Source organism: Trifolium pratense, linkage group LG7, assembly GCF_020283565.1.
Source record: "Trifolium pratense cultivar HEN17-A07 linkage group LG7, ARS_RC_1.1, whole genome shotgun sequence".
Taxonomy (NCBI): Eukaryota; Viridiplantae; Streptophyta; class Magnoliopsida; order Fabales; family Fabaceae; genus Trifolium; species Trifolium pratense.
In genome coordinates, this window is record NC_060065.1 from 10,752,451 (window position 1) to 10,767,221 (window position 14,771).

General features: G+C 34.7%; 1 protein-coding gene across 1 annotated transcript; it reads left to right on the forward strand.

Moving 5' to 3' along the window:
• The first annotated feature begins 5,810 nt into the window (after nt 1–5,810).
• LOC123895838 (protein FAR1-RELATED SEQUENCE 5-like) lies at nt 5,811–7,097 on the forward strand. Its single transcript, XM_045946315.1, has 2 exons — nt 5,811–6,693; nt 6,772–7,097. Exons 1-2 carry the CDS (start codon nt 5,811–5,813, stop codon nt 7,095–7,097), a joined length of 1,209 nt encoding a protein of 402 aa, XP_045802271.1.
• The last annotated feature ends 7,674 nt before the right edge of the window (nt 7,098–14,771 follow it).

Below are 14,771 nucleotides of genomic sequence, written 5' to 3' on the forward strand. Positions count from 1 at the left end.
TATTTCTGTGGGCTATATAACTGTATTTGAATTTCGATTCTATTCGGTTTGCTTGCTCTGAATAGTTATTGTTCTGATTATGTTGGAATGTTACATTGTGTGCTTTCTCTAGATGTTGTATGTTATCCATTTTTGTGTGTTCATGACTTCATGTTGTTGCTATGAAGTATGCATTTGCAGTTCAGATTGTTTAGTGTTGTTATACATGATGTCTGCTTAATGTGATTTAATCAGGTTGGATCGAAAGTGGGTTCGTCCATTTGTTTATTTTGAGTAGTAAAGTAAGTAAATTCATGCGGTTTCATGGCCCTGAATTTTCTTACACTTGTGCCACTGGTGTGTGAGCAGGGCCGGTCAAGTGTAAGGTTGGATTGAAAGTGGGTTCGTCCATTTGTTTATTTTGAGTAGTAAAGTAAGTAAAACCGTGCGTTTTATGGCCCTGTAAAGTAAGTAAAACCGTGCGTTTTAAGGCCCTGAATTTTCTAACACTTGTGCTACACAGGCATCTCAGTCGAAACCAACAAAGTCAAAGCCGTCGACCTTTTCTCTTGAATAATTGAATACTAATTTGTGTATAAAATTAGGAAGAGTAAAATATTAATAGGGAAATTAAGTGAGCTTTAGAATGTGCATGATATACGTCGTCATGTTTTCCGAAAAGTTGATAAATGATGTTGTCTTTCTTTTGACGGATTTTGAAAAGTAATGTGAATTTAAATGTGAGTGATTCATTTTCTTAAGTGTTCTTTTTAGTCATCATATGATTTTGAATACAACGTTTTGTTATGAGTATGTTAGTTTGATAAAGAGAGTTATGCCACAATCATGATTATCGGTAGCCTATTAGCAAATTAAGGATCTGATCACCCTTAATCTGTTGTTAATAGTAGACGGAATCATGTTGACTGAAGTAAACTAATTTTGTCAAACTTTAGTAGCATGTAGAGTTTGCTATGAAATAAGAAATGATTGGTTATGGAAAATGTGATTTTGTAAAACGTATTCATTGTGTTTTGTGAATTCAAAATTTTGTGGTGATTGTATATAATGTTATAAATAATTTTGTGTTGCTTTGTTGTTTGATACTAAAACATGTTTACGGATATGCTAGTTGTGTGAGTGTGTACGAATTTATTGATGTCTGTGTTATTAGTATGTGAGTTTGTGATTTTATGAAGTTGATCTCGGCCTTATGTCTTGTTCCTTCCTATAGATCACTTACTAAATGTGTTGTTCTTGTTGTATGTTGTTATATTTGCTGTTTTCTTCCGTGTGATTGTTAGATCTAAATTCTAGATGTTCTATTTTCATAAGTGTGCACTATATATTTTTATTATGCATGAATTCTATAGTGTTTATGGATGTTCTTAACTAGTTATGCAAATAGAATGTTAGACTTACGTTTGTAGAGTTGGTATATGTAAAATAGTTCTTTTGTGATGAATTGATTTTTTGATTGGAATGAATTTGTGCTTGAATTGTTTTTGGAGGAAACAGGAGTAGTGCGGTTTAGAGGGAATGAGTGTTATCGGTAGAGTTTACCGTTAGTACCTTAAATAAAGAGTTGAAACCAGACTCTGATACCTAGTTCACCTATCAGGAGAATTACGATATTGATAGAATTTGGAGTTGTATCTTTATGGTAATTTTCGAGGGCGAAAACTTTTTAAGTGGGGGAGAGTTGTAACATCCCGATTTCTACAAATTCTAATTTTGATGGAAATCGATAATGTTGTGTGGTTATGTGTGTGGGTGAGTGTTTTAATTGTTAATAAGAATATTAATTAATTAGAATTTATGAGTTGGTGTGGTTTGACCTAAGTGGGGGAGGTGTAGATGGTAAGTCCAATTAAAATTAAGGATAGTTTGGTAATTTGGTGAAAATTTAATTGAGATTTGAGAGTATATAAGATTGATTTTGAGGGATTGAGTCATTTCTCATGACCTAAGATTAGAAAGAAAGAGAGGAAAGAAAGAAAGAACGAGAAGAAAAGAGAAATATTTGTAGAGAAGAGAAAGTGGAGAAAAGAGAAAAGCAAGGGAAAGATGAAGAGTAGCTAGTAACTTAGTCAAGAAACCATTCCACCTTCCTTCTTCTTCTTTTATGAGGTAAGGAGAATTTTGTTTATGGGTAGAGGTTGGTTGATTGAAAGAGAGAATGAAATTCATTCTCATCTCCCAAGATCCTTCATCCCTCTCATTAGATTTGGGTTTTGTGATAAAACTCTTGGGGTGTAGGTTATTGCTTTTGTTGTTGTGAATAATTTTATTGATACTTTTAGAATTCATGTTTGAATCATATATGAGAAAATTCCTGATATCCTGTTGTGTTGTTCATTTGTCTGTTGTTTTTGAGAAAAATGTGTTTTTATATGATTTAATGAATTAATGATGATGAATCTTGATGATTTGGTGTTGATTGTTGATGGAATGATATTTGTTGAGGTTCAAATATCATGAGTGTTGATTAGTGAAGTCTCAAGACTAATGAGTTTCAAGTTGGGTTTTTGGAAAAACAAAGATTGAATTTTTGTAGTTTAAGAAAAGCTATCTTTTTTATAGAATTTGAAGAGAAAACGTGATTTTTCACCCCTTTGCGTTTTGAATTGACATTTTGCTTCAACATGAGAGTTGTAGCTATTTCCCCCAGCTTTCCAAATCATATTTACACGTCTCAATTGAATGCTTGTAGCTCAATTTATGGTTTGTGCAGTGAGCAAGTAAAAACATGCAAAATTCTGCCGACTGTCATTTTCGGCCGAGGCAAATTTGGCAGCTTAGGGGGCCTTTCTTTGTGTTGTTTTGTGTTGTTGTGCAGTTTCGTTGATCCTTTTTGATCCCTAGTCTTTAGACTATTTAATCCTAACTATTAGATGAATGTAGGGGAGTTTAAATCACTATATTTTTCATAATTAAACTTAGTAGTTAATTAGAAAAAGTTGTTTTGAAAATAAAACGAAGTTAGTAAAGAATAATTAAGAATTTTGGGAAATATAGAGAATGTAGTTGAGTGGAGTTAAGATTAGCTAAATTATTTTATCTAATCTTCAAAAAGATAATGGCGATGAATATATGAATGAAACTAAATTGATGTGTTAGTTAATGTATTTAATTGATAAACTTTATTTGTGAGTTTATTGATGAAGTTTCATTGACGTGGATTATTGATGAATTCTATTCGTGTACTAAATGATGAATTTTATTGGTGTATTAGCGATGTGTTCGTGCGTATGCACCATGACGGTGTTTTCGTGCTTATGCACAATGACGAGGTGTGATTGTTCATGAATATAACTAGGATGTTCAATTTATTGATGATGATAAATAATGATTTATCATGAGTAGGTGTATTCTAAATACGATGATTTAGAATATTTGGATTATAACATCCCTACTTTTTCTTTTTATATTTTTTTTTTGAACTTTACCTTATAAAATGTTTGTTAAAATGCAAGGCATTTTCATTACATAACTACTAATCACAACTAATACATTTAGTTATTTCCTCCACATTATTTCGTCAGAATGCATATAATAAAGAACATGTCAACTTCCAACACAATGAGTGACGAATCAAGTTTTAAGTCCAAAATCCAAAAGAGAATTTGCCAAAAACCAATGACAACTTAAGTCTTAACACCATAAAAAAAAATAAAACCAGCACATAGGCTCCGATAGAAGAAAATTAGCTAAGTCAAATCCGTAAAATAAACAAATCCTAAAGCTAATCAAATCTAAATTCTATTCTAACATCAGACTCAAAGCTTCTTCTAAGATACTTCATGACTGACATCAACATAATCTCCGCCCAGACTGTCATGCCAAGTCCCCACCAGGAGAACCATCTCGGGAAGGTGAATTTGGGTCATCATCTGATCCAAAATAAGGGTTATCTCCAGCTAACAGTCATAATATAAATATAGACAGGCATGTATAGATTTATAATTGTAACACAAGAAAAAGGTATAGTTAACCAAGCATTCAGACTATTTGTTATCAACAAGTAACATAAAAAAAATAACTCACCAAGTCCTAGTTTTCAGTCTACATGACAACTAATGCATGCTAAATGATCCGGATATCACAGCTCCACCGAGTGAAATAAAATGTCCCACCATTGGACAGTGTCCCACCATTGGACACAATACCCCACCGTTGGGTATTATTCCGAAGAGTTTTAGGTTCGATATCCCGCCGTTGGATATTATCTCGAACCACACAGACACCAATGAATGAATGCACCTCTCCGTTAATCACACCAGGATTTTCCATAATTGAAACCTCTCTAAATCTACCCGATTAAGAGACTAATTTAACACCTTTGGTAACCATCGGTTCCAATCGTAAATACTACCTTAATCTATTTACATAAGATATCCCCTTAAGCACAAGTAATCAATAAATAGCAATCACATAATCACTCGCAATAAAGATGACCACCGCACCATAACAACACAAAAGAAATTATATATTGCAAGTAAGGAAAGTGCATGGAGTCCCTTACCTTCGCAGCAGCAGCTCTTAATTCTTAACACAGCGGTCTTCACTCCACTACCTCTCAATTAACCTTCATAATTAAATATTAACTCACTTAGTTTCATATCTCATTAACTCTAGATTTTGACTCAAAACTTGGGCTTTACTAGATTATAGTCTGCTATTAGTCTACTACTTAATGTTCCAAATATCCAACATTCTTAAAATATCCCTAAACAATATAAGAGTACTACTTCTAAAACAGGGCCATATACTCCAATTTTTAACAGTACAAGTGCACTAGTTAATTTTATAGGTTTGTAAATAAAATTAAGTGCAGGTAGTTTAGCCAATAAATCAACTGTTCCCTTATTTTAAAACACAAACCGATCAATTTGATGAGCTGAGATACAACACTGCTTCACTGTTAACACAACCACTAACATCAGCCTGCACTAAAACTACTAGTTTGTAAAAATAACTCAATTAATCCACACTTAACTATATCTAAAACAACAAGATAACAATTAATACAAGGCTTATTCCCTTGATGCTTAGTTAGAAACTAACAATTATCCTGGCCATGGATTGGGTTCAAACGAGAGAAAATTATCTCGGCACATTTATATTTCCTAAATTAAGGTTACCAACAATTAGGAGGTATGTTTGACATCAACCTACAGTGATTTAAATATATAACTCCATCGGTTTAATAGCACTAAATCCAAAGGGACATTAAGAGTATGAGTTGTGTTCTTACTTGTGGTGAGAAACTTAGATGATGACTCCTACAATTTGATCTTTCCTTGATTCACCCCCTTCTTTCTATGCTCTCTCTGTGTTTTCTGTATGAATATTTGTTTCTCCCAAAAGTGTGAAGTAACGGGGAACTTACCAGTACTAATAACTCCTATAATAACTCCCTCCTAAATAATAGAGACTGGTGGAAGATTATTGTTTTACTTCCCAAGCCGAGTCAGCTATTATTGAATCCACTACTCCTAATTTTGAGCTACTACCAGTCATCTAATTTTTACCTATAAAAGACTGACTTCTATCTAACACGTGTTAGCCAAGACTTTATTTGTGAGTATTATAATGTAATAATAATAATAATAATAATAATAATAATAATAATAATCAGAACACACACATATTACTAAATATTAATTTTATTAAATGTCAAAGTAGTAGAAAGAAAATACTCGGGTCTTACATTCTACCCACCTAAATTAGTTTCGTCGTTGAAACTGACACTAGAAAAGAGTTCTGGGTGCTGCTCCCTCATCTTATCTTCCAATTCCCATGTAGCATCTCCTGTAGCTTGATTCCAAATGACCTTGACCAAAGAAAGTTTCTTGTTCTTTAACTGTTTGATTTTCCTTTGTGAAGCTGATAAAGCGCTCGCTGATGGCTTGCATACATGTGGAGTTAGAACATGTCATATCTTGGGTTTTATGATGGCTCAGAAAGGTGGTCACGAAGGTTTGAGATTCATCAAGAAAGACCTATATAACTACTTTAGTAATGGAGCTAAGGCTAGAAGGGAAAATGGGGATGCTATTGCTGCTTTGTGTTATTTCCAGTCTAAAGCTGATAATGAACCGATGTTTTATTCGAAGTTTACAATAGACAATGGTCGTCTACAAAATTTATTTTGGTCAGATGGAACTAGCCGATTTGACTTTGAATGTTTTGGTGACGTGCTTGCATTTGACACAACCTACAAAAGGAACAGGTACAACAAGCCGTTTGTTATTTTCAGTGGGTTGAATCATCATGGTGAAACTACAATTTTTGGGTGTGCTTTAATTTCTGATGAAACGACTGAGACATATAAGTGGCTTTTAAATACCTTGTCAGATGCAATGTTTAAAAAACATCCCAGAGTAGTTGTTACTGATGGCGATGGTGCAATGAGGGAAGCTATTAGAGTTGAATTTCCAAATGCATTTCATCGCCTTTGTTCTTGGCATTTACATCAAAACACTATTCAAAATGTCAAGAGTCCAAAGTTTGTGGAAGAGTTTAACTCATTGATGTATGCTGATTATTTCCCTGAGAAATTTGAAACTGAGTGCAAGAGGATCACCGATGATTGTGATGTATCAAACCACAAGTGGGTTAAAAAAGTTTACGAGATGAAGACAATGTGGGCAAGTGCGTACATGCGAGACAAATTTGTTTGTGGTATAAGGACTACATCTCGTTGTGAAGGTATCAATTCATTTATCAAGGGGTATGTGGAAAAGAAAAACAGTCTTGTTTAATTCATTCATAATTTTAAAAGAGCAGTGAAAGAATACAGACATAATGAATTATTGTCTGATTTCAACTCGTTATATTATGAGCCTGTATTGACAAATGCTTTAGAAGGGATTGAGATCGATGCTTCCAAGGTCTTTACAAGAAATAAGTTTAGGGAAGTTAAAAAACGGATAGAAGGGGCAGGTGCATTGAATGTCATTGAACGGACTGAGCTTGGTAATAATGTCATGTTGAAGATGAATCGATTTTGCAATCCAAATTTGAATATTTCAGTTCGTCTTGATAAGGTGGAAAATATATTTTCATGTGACTGTAGTTTGTTTGAACGCGAAGGAATTCCATGTTCTCACTGATCAATTGTGAACATTGCAGATCACTGATCACTGCCATATAACATGATTTATGGCAGGCCAAAATCCAGGCATTTGACTAATCACATAAAGGCCATAAGAGATCTAAACAAGGCCTATAACATGATTTCACAGAAAATACACCAGAATAACAAATACATGAATTTATATACCATACAAAAGATCATCCAATTAAGCTTCAAATGCCAACCATTTCCTCCTGTTACCAAACAACTTATAGCCTACATTCTTCACCATGATACCCTTTACTTGGTCAAAGCATGCCATAATCTAACAGTATCACACACCAATAACACTTCATATATATGATGATCGGTTCACTAAACAAAACAAAAATCCAACCAATCTCACACATGATTCTCATGATCAAAATAAAAATCAATTCATCACACTAGCTTGCAAAGACATAAGTAAAAAAAAAAAGATATAAAAAAAATCCATTCATCACACTAGTCAACCATCCATATTGGTGGAAACATAATAAGTTATCAAAAAATTTATTAAATAATCAATCATCCATATTGGTAGAAACTGAATAAGTAAAGTCAAAATAAGATATCCAAAAAATAGAAACTAGTCAACCATCCATCCTAAATAAGTCAGAACATTAAAAGAAAGAGCAGTGCTATATGTTACGGAAGAGTAACACACGAAAAGCAAGAAACATGTGTGTGTTTTATTTTAAAACCAAAATTGTTATACAGTCCCTCTTGAACAGAAATCATGGGGGAGTTGATTGTATACGTGTATGGCCATGATTTGTTCTTGCTTTTCTTCTCTTGGCACTTCCGTAAAAAGTAGCATTTCCCTAAAAGAAATTATAAGACTGCAAAGTCCCACAAAACATGTGGTATAAAATTTACTGTTGGATACTTTAACTCTTTTGTTTAGGTTTAAGGTTTAGGCTTTTTTTTTTTAAACAATATATAACAAAATATTAATATAAAATAATAACAAATGGTATGAAGTAATAAAGTGATTGTTTGTCTTGTTGGCATGTTGTATGCTTTGTTAACTAGTGGTCAAGGGTTCAAATTTCTCTTTTGTGTCAATTTATTTTTTTTGCTATTTTTTTAAATTTTTTTTTGTGTACAAAGGGGATAAAAGAAAAACGGAAAATTAGAAAGTTAAATGAACATTCCGAGGCATGCAAGAGCCAGATATGTCATCAAAAAGAAGTCTCTAAAGATTTCTAGGGGAGCCTCCAAAACATGCAAATCAAAAAAGTTTAGAGATAGACTAAAGTTAGCTAGTCAATCCGCCGATCTGTTTCATTCACGCCAAGTACGGTTTATATGAACCTGCCAGTTCATATTTTTTTAGATCACGAATATGCCGAACCAAGGTAGAAATGTTTCCTTTAATGGTGCAATTTACTTTTACCATGTGGACTAGCATCTTTGCGTCACTATCAACTTGAAGGTGCGTAATTATTTGTCTCATAGCCAAATCCATACTGATATACATTCCCCACATTTTCGCATGGAGCGTATTACAAGTTCCAAGTTTGCAGACATAACTAACTAGACAAACCCTGCTACTATCTCGGAGAAGAACTCCACACCCTGAATGGTTAACTGAACTTGATGGCACACACAAAAGCTCAGTGAGTTTTACCCAACCCTCTCGAGGTCGCTTCCAACCAATGAAAATAGTATTCATTTGTTTAGGCATACTAGTCAAGTTTGTTTTCTTGCATATGACTAAGGGAATCACTTCATCTTAGTCAATATGTTCAACTTGACCTAATTGGGATAATAAACACTTAAGAAGTTGAATTTCAACAATCTGACGATTTAATCTCATATTGTTGGAGTAACTATTACTCAAAAAATCTAGTTATTATGAAATGGTTGTTAAGTCACAGCCAACTAGATTGAAAGGAACTAGAGAGATCAAATATTGTCAAGTTAACTGTGCAATTTGACCAAATTAGAACGGGAAACACTTAAGAATTCAAATATCGACAATCAAACAGTTAAACCTCAACTAATTAGATTAACTATGACTTAAGAAATTCAATTGATAAGAAATGACTTCTAAGCCTCAACTAATAATGTCGATTGTGACTAAAGAAATCAAAATTTCTTCGTCAAACCATTCAACTTGAAACATATTTCATATGTAAACTAGCTAATTATACTTACATTCAATAAGGAATTCAAATTTTTTCAATCAAGTCGTTCAATATCACCTAATTGGACTTACAATAACTTATGAATTTAAATTTCGACAATCAAGCATGTCTAGAATAGAACAATATAAAAAGTTCATTTCAAAACTTTAGTTTTTTTCAAAACGACTAATAAAAAAAGCCACTAGGTTTGGTCTAGTGGTAAGGGGTTTGGGTAGTATGTTATAGGTACTGAGTTCGATTCCCAATTCATTGTAAACAAAAAAAAACGAGTATGAATTAAATATGAATTTTCTATATCAAAATATCAAGATAAAAGTAACAAATATTTTGACCTAAAAATCAAATTTTGAGCTCCTTATTTTTGGACAAACTTCTTATAATGTTCTATACATATTTGCAAAATAATCATAAATACACATCAACTTAGCAACATCAATATAATTGCATGCATAAAAATTTAGTATGGATGAAAATATGATATTTTTTTATGAAGATGAAAAATTAAATTTAATAATTTTGCATAGGCTAAATACTTATTTAACCCTATAAAATATTACGAACCACTAAAAATTAATAGTTTTACAATAAAATATATACACATTAAAAAATATATATTTTTTTTGTAAAAAAAGTAAATGTATGGTTAAACTATAAATAAATATGTAAACAAAAAAAAAGATAAATAAATATTAAACTAATAATATTAAAACAATTATTCGAAAAAAATTGAAGGATACCATCACTAGTACAAATATAACATATTACACAGCATGTTTACATCTGACGAGCATATGTCAGATGTAAAAGGCTATGTGGAGTAACCTTTTCATCTGGCTTCAATATCCACAGATGTAAAAAATAAATAGACAAGACTTTTTACATCTGACTTCAATGTACCAGAGGCATAACTAAACGCGGTGGCAATCTTGTAATTATGGTGAAAATTATCTAAAATATGTATGTATCTGGCCATATTTAGGCTCAGATGTAAAATGTCAGGTTAAATACAAAAAAAAAAAAAATATTTTTGGAACAAAGGTAAAGAGTGTATCTGTCTCTCTCCCAAAAGAACTAAACCCTCACCTTCAAATCGCGTCTCACCTTCAAATCGCAGCGCCGTCCTCACCTTCAAATCCACAGCGTCGTCCTCACCTTCAAATCGCAGCAACCCACAGCGCCGTCCTCACCTTCAATTCGTAGCAACCCAGCAACACCCACCCTCTTCATCTTCACGAACGAAGCAAAACCCGTCTCACCTTCACGAACGAACGAAGAAGCAAAACCGTCCTCACCTTCGATTCGCACCCAAAACGCATCAACCCAGCGCCGTCCTCACCTTCGCAAGAACCAGCGCCGTCCTCTCTCTCAACTCACCACCAGCGCCGTCCTCTCTCTCACGAACCCTAACTCCAAATCGATTCAGGTACTCTTCTTTCTATTTTAATCCTTTTTAAATATTTTCCTTTTTGTGATTTCTGTCGTGATTTTCCTTTTTAATACTGGTGTTAAGCTAAATCTAAGTGCTTATAAATTTCTATCGTGATTTTTGTCGCTTATCGGTAATCTCTCGCTCTCTCTCTGATTTGATGTTATTTAACGCTAATACTGGTGAAAATTAGCTTATTGCATTGTGATTACTTACTAATAATTAGTTTATGCTATTAGTTTGTGATTGAATTGATTCATGGTTTGTGGTTTGTTACTTGGTTTTAGCTCTTAGAATTGTTTCTACTGCAATTGATTTATGTTTTTTTCATCTGCAATTGATTCATTTAAGTGATTGGTTTCCCATCGGGTACGAAACCAATACTTTAGTTGGTGTTACCATGTTTTAACTTAATTTCACAACATAGGTATGGATCGTAGTTGGATGAAAGCTAGTAGATTAAGTGCCGAGTTTGAACGGGGAGTGATTGAATTTATTCGATTTGCTGAAATCAATCTTCCATCTCCCGAAAATAATGATGAAAAAAATCTTCCTCCTAAAGGCAAAGAACATTTTCGATGTCCATGTGTTCTTTGTGGAAATAAAAAACTAGAAATTCATAAGGATAAAATCATTAGTCATCTGATTTGCAATGGGATTTGTCAAAATTATACAAAATGGATATGGCACGGTGAAGTAGTAACAAACCGTAGTGTGTCCCAAAGCGAAAACATTAGTGTAGATATGGATGATCGTCTTGAAGACATGATGCGTGATATCGGAGAAGACTCGTTTAAGACGGCTCATGTGCATGATACGTTGTGCAGCGACAAGGATACACCTTTGTACCCGGGATGCACAAATTTTACACGTTTGTCAGCGGTGTTAAAGTTGTTTAACCTGAAGGCAAAGAATGGGTGGACTGACAAAAGTTTTAGCGAATTGCTTGAATTGTTGACACAGATGCTTCCTGAAGGTAACGTAATACCAAACCGGTGTTACGAGGCGAAGAAAGTATTATGTCCGATGGGATTGGAGTATGAAAGGATACATGCGTGCCCAAATGATTGCATATTATACAGAAAAGAGTTTGCAAACTCTGATCATTGTCCGAAGTGCATGGCGTCACGCTACAAAAAGAAAGATGGTGATTCTAGTGATGATGTGGTGACGAAAAAGGGTTCTCCCGTGAAAGTTGTATGGTACCTACCAATAATTCCAAGGTTCAAGAGATTGTTCGCCAATGCAAATGACGCAAAGAATCTTAGATGGCATGTAGAAGAGAGAAAATGTGATGGACAAATTCGCCATGTAGCTGATTCTTTGCAATGGAAGAAAATCGATTCTTTGTTTCCAAATTTTGGCAAGGAGTCGAGAAACCTTAGACTTGGACTTGCTACCGATGGAATGAATCCGTTTGGCAATCAAAGTACTAACCATAGTTCATGGCCTGTTCTGCTCATGATTTACAACCTATCTCCTTGGTTGTGCATGAAGCGTAAATATATTATGTTATCGATGATGATTTCGGGCCCAAGACAACCCGGAAATGACATAGATGTTTATCTAAGTCCCCTAATTGATGATTTAAGAGTGTTGTGGGAGCAAGGAGTTGATGTTTTTGATGCGTATTCTGGTGAACAATTCAATATGCGTGCCATGTTGTTTTGCACCATCAACGACTTTCCGGCATATGGCAATTTGTCTGGGTATAGCGTTAAAGGGCACTTAGCGTGTCCTATATGTGCAAAAGACACAAATTTCAAACAATTGAAAAAGGGAAAGAAAACTGTGTATCTTGGGCATCGGAGATTTCTAAACCGTTATCATCCATATCGTAGATTGCGGAAAGCTTTCAATGATCAGCCGGAGGATGGTGTTGCTCCTGAGCCCTTAACCGGAGAGCAAGTTTATGAACTACAACGAGATATTAATGTTGTCTTTGGAAAGGACGTTGGAAAGGGGAAAAAAAAGGGCAAAAAAAAGTCTGATGTGGAAGAAAAAAAGTCTGATGTGAAAATTTCATGGAAAAAGAGGTCGGTGTTCTTTGATCTTCCATATTGGTCCAGTCTTGATGTAAGACATTGTATTGATGTGATGCATGTGGAGAAAAATGTATGTGATAGTGTAATCGGAACACTTCTCAACATTGCAGGCAAGACAAAGGATGGTATAAATGCTCGTCTGGATATGGATTTGATGGGTATAAGAAAAGAGTTATTACCACAACAAATAAATAACAGGACATATTTGCCACCAGCATGTTACACTTTGTCTAAAAAAGAGAAAACAAGTTTTTGTGAGTGTTTAAAAAGTATCAAAGTGCCGCATGGTTACTCATCAAATGTCAATAAGCTTGTATCAATGAATGATCTCAAATTAATTGGCTTAAAGTCCCATGACTGTCATGTGTTGATACAACAACTCCTACCCGTGGCTATTCGTGGGATATTGCCCGACAATGTTCGGAAAACTATAAGTAGGTTGTGCTTATTCTTCAATGCAATATGTTGTAAAGCCATTGATCCATTGAAGTTAGACGAGTTGGAAAACGAGGCTGCGGTTATCTTGTGTCAATTGGAGATGTATTTCCTGTTGGGTTTTTGTATGATTGGCTACATTTTGCAAAAAACATATTTTAGCCAAGTGTTGAGACAAGTGTGCTGACCCCAAGTGTTGTGACAAATGTTGTGACACTTTGGAACAACACCTGACTCTGTTCCTGCGCGCGCCAGCTAAGATGTTTTTATTTTCTACTCAATCTTTTGAAGATCTGTTTGAAGAATTTGTTCAAGGTATCTTGCAGAAGAAGGCGCACGTGTTTAATGTGTTTCATGAGGCAGCTAAACCCTAGTTTTATTTTCCAAAAGAATTATATTTTTGGAAAATATATTTTTGCGGTTTCAAAAATATAACTATTGTTTTCAAAAATATATCACTGCTGCCGTAATTCTAGAAGCCCTAATTTTGTCTTGAAGCCCAAGTCATTCTACTACTATAAATACGAAGGCAAGCATATGGTTTCAAGCATCTAAAATCGAGTCTTACAAAGCGTGTGTTTTTAGGGATTTTAGAGTGTTAATTGTGAGCCTTTCTTGTATCTCATTGATGCAAGCTTAGGACCTGAGTGTTATTGAGTTGTAAGTGTGAACTTCTCCTAAGCTTTGAAGTACGGAGATTGTTCTATTGTGTTGTGTGGTTTACTCGCAAGCTTTTAAGCAAGAGTGAATCCTAGTTTCTTAGGAGTGTGTCTCCACCTGTTGTGTTTGTGAAATTGAATAGCAGCGCTGTCTGTGTTGCTAAGGTGGGAATTGGGACGGGGTCTCATATCTAGGAGTTCCTAGGTAGAAGGGTCATTGGGTAGTGATTAAGTGAGAAGTTGTAAACGGGTGAGTTTAACTTCGAAGTAATACTGCTGATAGTGGACTTCATTCCTGGATTGGTATCCCCCAGAGTAGGCTTTAGGCTGAACTGGGTTAACAACTCTTGTGTGTTATTTACTTTACTGTTTGTATTGTTTTATGTTATTTGCTCTGTTTATAGACAAGTGTTGGCGCACCAGTAACAACATCTGTCTACAACAGACAAGTGTTGCTACACCTTGAGCAACACCTGTCCACTGTGTGCCAGGAATTTCAATTGGCATCAGAGCAGGCACCCTGTTCTGAATTTTAGGGTGAGCTCCAGGGAAATCGTTTCTGGCAAGGATGGACAAAGAAGGAGGTTTTGTTACCAGACCACCTCTTCTGGTTGGTGCTTCAAACTATGACTATTGGAAGTCCCGCATGATGGCCTTTCTAAAACAAATTGATAGCAAGACATGGAAGGCAGTGCTGAGAGGGTGGACTCCACCTGTGAAGATGGACAAAGATGGTAAACCAACTTTTGAGTTGAAATCTGCTGAAGAATGGTCCAAAGAAGAGGATGAGCTTGCTCTTGCAAACTCAAAAGCATTATATGCACTATATAATGGTGTTGACAAACACATATTCAGACTCATCAAAAAGTGTGTCTCTGCTAAGGAAGCTTGGACAATTCTTGAGACTGTTCATGAAGGTACCTCTAAAGTGAAGTTGTCAAAGCTACAACTCCT

What these genes read in the sequence shown, in the direction of transcription:
- LOC123895838 (XM_045946315.1), top strand. Translation starts at nt 5,811, where the DNA reads ATGACCTTGACCAAAGAAAGTTTCTTGTTCTTTAACTGTTTGATTTTC. An exon ending in GACTACATCTCGTTGTGAAG is followed by an intron (nt 6,694 to 6,771) that starts GTATCAATTCAT and finishes TTAAAAGAGCAG; the next exon opens with TGAAAGAATACAGACATAAT.